Here is a 6000-nt window from a genome sequence, read left to right on the forward strand (position 1 = left end):
TCTGCCTCACTGAAGAAAGAAGACTGGACAGGGTACTTATTATATGTAGGTCATGATGGATTAAAGTAAAGGGCTGGAAAACATGCTTTTTCAAACTTGAGCGTATAGAAGAATATATTTTGAGTGCTGACCGGACGTCTTCAGGTTGAGATTCTCTCTGATCTCCTCGTGGTCACATGGGTGGGTGAAGTCAAAGATGCTCTGACCAGTGATGTCCACCTGAAAACAAATTAAGAAATTGAGAAATATGAAAAAATAAGACAAAGTATGACTTTTTTTTTCTCACAATTCCAACTTTTTTATTACTTTTTTCATAACTCTAATGTTCTGACTTTTTGACCTGTTTCTGCTCTGACCAGTGAGGTATATTTGTGAAATAAGAAAATGTAAGAATAATTTTTTTCTCAGAATCTTGACTTTTTTTCTGAATTTAGATTTATTTTTTCAATATTCTAACTTTTATGACTTTTTGGAATTCTGACTTTTTTCATAATTCAGATTTTTTTTCCATATTTTAACTTTTCTGACTTTTTTTCAGATTTGATTGAGTTTTTCTGAATTCTGACCTTTAATGCTGCGTTCACACCGGACGCGATGCGCTGTTTGGGGGCGGCGCGATTACATGTAGAGTCAATGCAGAGACGCGGACAGACGCGAATTCGCTCCGACGGCGCGCATGAAGCGGTGGACGTGGCACGAATCACGCGATTGAGGCGATTGAACGGTGCCGTGTTAAACGCGAGAGTTCAATTTTTTCAACTCGAGCGTCAAATTCACGTGACGCGTTCTCGCGGAAGCCAATCAGCGGTGAGGATCTCAGCCTGCCGTCACTGACGTTCAACCACACAACATCAGCCGTTAGCTGTTAGCAGTTAGCACACAGAGCTCACAGCTCCTCATATATGTTCAGAAACTGGACAAAAGTTAAACAAGTACAAACCACAGACTGTCTGTGCCATGGTGAATACAGTCGCTGGTTTATTTATGTCTGTAGGCCGTTGTTATGAGTGTGGAATGAGCATATACAACGTTAGCTTAGCCTGGTCGACCCGATCTTCATTCAGAAAACAAGCATTTTAAAAGATTTTTCGCCTGCCGTCTGTCTGCAGACTTGTCAAGCATTAATTCATGGTTTTTACTAACCGGTATCAGTATATTGTTACTTCGGCATCAATTAGAAACGTGTATTACAATTTAATCACGGTAAAATATGTTCATTTTGTTGTAGTTGTAGCTCCCGAGCCAGCGCGTCGTGTTTGAATGATGCGAGTAAACACAGCTGGCAGCCGCGGTGAAACTCGAGCATTTAGAGCGATGCGATAGGAGCGATTAGAGCGAAGCGAATATTCGCATCGCGTCCGGTGTGAACGCAGCATAAGACTTTTCTAGGAATTTCAGATTTTTTCCTCAAAATTCCAACTTTTTTCTCAGAATTCTGACTTTTTTTCCATAATTCTGATTTTTATCAATATTCTGAAACTTATTTCTCATATTTCTGACTTTTTTTCAGATGTGTATAACATTTTCTGAATTCTGACCTTTAAGACTTTTCTACGAATTTCAGAATTTTTTCATATTTCTAACTTTTTTAACTTTTTCAGAATTCTGACTTTTTTTGTATTTCTGAAAAATGGGAAACTTATTTATCATATTTCTGACTTTTTTTCAGATTTGTATGATTTGTAAGACTTTTATCAGAATTTCAGATTTTTTTTTAGAATAATTTTTTCTTCTTTCCTGCCTCACTGGTAAAGGAAGAACACGTAAGGTCTTGATGAATTCAATTAAACGTCTGGAAAACTATATAAAAAAACATCCATTTGCAAACTCAAATGTATAGAAATATATATGTATAATTCCCTGTGTGACATGGCATATGTTTGACATGCTAAAACAAACCCCACAGTCTGTCAGACGTTTAAAGTGAACTGACTCAAGTTTATTGGAAAGTCTCCTCTCATCCCGCTGTAATTTAATATTTGTACCTGCGTGAGCCCCATGAACTTGTTGATGTTCTCCGACAGGAATATCATGTCCCCGTCGGACGTTACCACGGTGATGAAGCCCTCCAGAGACTTCAGGTACAAACTGTCCATCTGTCCGTCCTCCTCGCTGTCTCTAACGCTGCTGCAGCCTGCACACACACAACAAGACGGATTATAGATGTGTGTTTCAGAGGTGGGAAGTAGTGGAGTACAAATACTTTGTTACTGTACTTAAGTACATGTTTCTGGTATCAGTACTTTACTCCACTACTTATTTTTCTGATGACTTTTTACTTTGACTTCTTACATTTTGAACACAAATACCTGTACTTTCTACTTCTTACATGTTGAACCCAAATACCTGTACTTTCTACTTCTTACATTTTCCAAACAGGCTGGTTCCTTTAGTTTGAATGTGTGTTTGGTGGCGTGATCATTATTATTTAGAGTCATTGCGTGCCTATTGATTTGAACACGATCCGTGTATCCATCATTTCCTGGTCTTCTCTAAAGAAGAGGGACCAATGAAAATGTTGTCATGTTGCCGTTGTTCAGCATGGAAACATTCATTAGCTAACAATGACATTATTGTTCTATTAATATAGTGTGTGTGTGTGTGTTTGTAGAGTGTGTGTGTTTGTACAGTGTGTGTGTGTGTTTGTACAGTGTGTGTGTTTGTACAGTGTATGTGTGTTTGTACAGTGTATGTGTGCACAAATTAAGCTTGTTTTCCTTCTTGAAGCTTTGGCTCGGGGCCAAAACAAACCAGAGCTTCTTCCTGCGTCTCAGGCCGCTCCTGATCCCGACAAATTACAGCGTGAACCACACTCATAATGGCTGCCCGTGCCACACACACACACACACACACACACACACACACACACACACACACACACACACACACACACACACACACACACACACACACACACACACACACACACACACACACACACACACACACACACACACACCACACACACACACACACACACACACACACACACACACACACACACACACACACACACACACACACACACACACACACACACACACACACACACACACACACACACACACACACACACACACACACACCTTAAATATGATGAATCTTGTAGGTTAGCCATCAGGAAAATGGTTGGAAGAATTATGCGTAATTTTAAATATAAATGGAAAACTGTGTGTGTGTGTGTGTGTGTGTGTGTGTGTGTGTGTGTGTGTGCGTGCGTGCGTGCGTGCGTGCGTGCGTGCGTGGCGCCGCTGCAGCAGGGTGTTATGGCTGCAGGGGGAAGCCAGCATCAACCCGGAGCAATCAGAACGACCCGATAACATCTGTCTGCTGCTGCATCTCCGCCCCGTGAATTCTGACTATTTATTTTCATAATTCAGATTTTTCTGACTTTCTTTTCAAATTCATGAGAAAGTTAATCTTATTTATCATATTTCTGACTTTTTCTCAGAATGCTGACTTTTTTCACTGTCCTAAGTGACTTTTCTTCAGAAATCTGACTTTTCCAACTTTTGTTTTGCTTTTTTGACTTTTTCTCAGAATTGCATGACTTTTTCATTATTCTGGCCTTAAAGACTTTTCTCAGAATTTCGCACATCTAACACACATCTATCTGCTGCTGCTGCTGCTGCATCTCCCCCCCCCCCCCCACTCCCCCCCTCTTTATTCACCCACTGCTTTCCTACCCTCATCTCTTTAAACCCTCCTCCCTATGCACTCAGACGCACCTCCTTCTTTCCTCGTCCTCTCTAAGATCTCTTCGGTTTATGTCGATCCCTTATTTTAAAGAGACCTATTTTTTTATCTATTTTTATGAAAAGATGACATATAAATTACATTTTTAAGTGATTAAACTCCTTATTTTCAAGAGTTCCTCTCCTCTTCCTCCCTCTTGTTTCTTTCTTCCTCACACTTAATGTGTTGCAAATTTGCCCAAATGTGTGTGTGGGGATGTGAAGAAGCACTAGTGATGACTTCTGTGAAGCTGTGATAAAACGCTGTGTGATTGTGCGGCTGATTAAATGAAGGGATAGAGGGGGTCTCCGGGTTCTTATAAATCCACTTCTTCATGTCTCTTCTACATCAACATGTGTCCCCTCTTCTTCATGTCTCTTCTACATCAACATGTGTCCCCTCTTCTTCATGTCTCTTCTACATCAACATGTGTCCCCTCTTCTTCATGTCTCTTCTACATCAACATGTGTCCCCTCTTCTTCATGTCTCTTCTACATCAACATGTGTCCCCTCTTCTCCATGTCTCTTCTACATCAACATGTGTCCCCTCTTCTTCATGTCTCTTCTTCATCAACATGTGTCCCCTCTTCTTCATGTCTCTTCTACATCAACATGTGTCCCCTCTTCCTCATGTCTCTTCTACATCAACATGTGTCCCCTCTTCTTCATGTCTCTTCTTCATCAACATGTGTCCCCTCTTCTTCATGTCTCTTCTACATCAACATGTGTCCCCTCTTCTCCATGTCTCTTCTACATCAACATGTGTCCCCTCTTCTTCATGTCTCTTCTACATCAACATGTGTCCCCTCTTCTTCATGTCTCTTCTACATCAACATGTGTCCCCTCTTCCTCATGTCTCTTCTACATCAACATGTGTCCCCTCTTCCTCATGTCTCTTCTACATCAACATGTGTCCCCTCTTCTTCATGTCTCTTCTACATCAACATGTGTCCCCTCTTCTTCATGTCTCTTCTACATCAACATGTGTCCCCTCTTCTTCATGTCTCTTCTACATCAACATGTGTCCCCTCTTCTTCATGTCTCTTCTTCATCAACATGTGTCCCCTCTGTGTAAAGAGACTCTGAAAGTTTCAGGAACAAAGATTCTCTCTCTTTTTGATCCATTTCTATAAAAACCTGTCTGAAAATGAGCTGATCAGATTTTGGCCACTTTATGATGTCATAACGATGTTTTGTCTTGTGTAACCATTAGCCAATCACCAACTAAGGTAACCCCCCCCCCCCCACCTTATCACCTGAATCTCCTCCTAGAGCACCATTGAGTTCTTTGTAACCAAATCTCTCTCAGAGGGGCGTGGGGAGGGGCTCCTTATTTTCATCTGAAGTAACAGACAGAGAATCAGCACTTTGGAAACAGGGCTGAAACAGAGGGGATTGTGGGTAATGCTGCAATGATCTGTTTGGTGTTTCAGCCAATCAGAGACAGGTTCTGGATATATCTGAGACCTGTGATATATTGATGAAAAACAGTATAATAGGGGACCTTTAAGAGTTTTAGCAAAACACTTTTGTTAATTCAAATGTGTTATTTGTACGTTTGAAACCTTTATTTAAACCCCAAAAGTTCCCTGAGTTCAAATAAAGTAACGTATAGTGACGGATGAGTTATTTACACAACAAGATAAACAATGAACATAGAGTAGTTTCTTATCATGGTTGGAGCTGTGCATATTTAAATATATACACTTTCTAGATTTCACTTTCTTTTCTTCACATGTGGTATTTCTACAAGACTATTTTGAGAGTTAAACTTAGGGATTTTAGCCTTTGCAGACCATTTACATGCGCTAAACGTATAGAACACACTACAGGAGAGGGACAACATTACAGGGCCTTTTTAACTGTAAATCAGTCGGAGCTCAACGCATTAAAAGATGCTAAATAAAGAAATAGTAATTTGTTTTTATGATTTATGGGCAAACAAAAGAAATAGGAAGTGGCGGTCGCCGTTGTTTCGGGAAGTGTTGTCTATGCATCACTGCTTCCCCAGACAAACAATGAGCAGCAGTTTATTAGAAGATAATAATCAGAGATTAAAGCATGACTGAGATCACAAGTGGGCGAATGAGTCAAAAAACAGACGGATTTGACTTGATTTTGAACCAAGAGGACATTTAATGATGTTAGAAACAATCAGGTCTTTTTCTGACGTCGCTGCGGTTGTTTGATTTAGTTTGATTGAGTTTTTCTCTGATCTCATTTGGAGACGGCGGAGGAATTTCAGAACAATAGGTCTGCCTCTCC

The 6000-nt window shown here is 40.3% G+C and overlaps 1 protein-coding gene across 2 annotated transcripts in view; it reads right to left on the reverse strand.

Annotated features, from left to right (window-relative positions):
* epas1b (endothelial PAS domain protein 1b) overlaps window positions 1-6000 on the reverse strand; it is a 46837-nt gene that overhangs the window by 22697 nt on the left and 18140 nt on the right. For both annotated transcript variants that reach the window (XM_034135747.1, XM_034135746.1), the window contains exons 3-4: window positions 1986-2134; window positions 132-219 (exon numbers count right to left, since the gene is read on the reverse strand). In XM_034135747.1, the coding sequence (XP_033991638.1) occupies window positions 132-219; window positions 1986-2134 (237 nt within the window). The remainder of the gene's footprint in view (window positions 1-131; window positions 220-1985; window positions 2135-6000) is intronic.

Source organism: Trematomus bernacchii, unplaced genomic scaffold, assembly GCF_902827165.1.
Source record: "Trematomus bernacchii unplaced genomic scaffold, fTreBer1.1, whole genome shotgun sequence".
Taxonomy (NCBI): domain Eukaryota; kingdom Metazoa; phylum Chordata; class Actinopteri; order Perciformes; family Nototheniidae; genus Trematomus; species Trematomus bernacchii.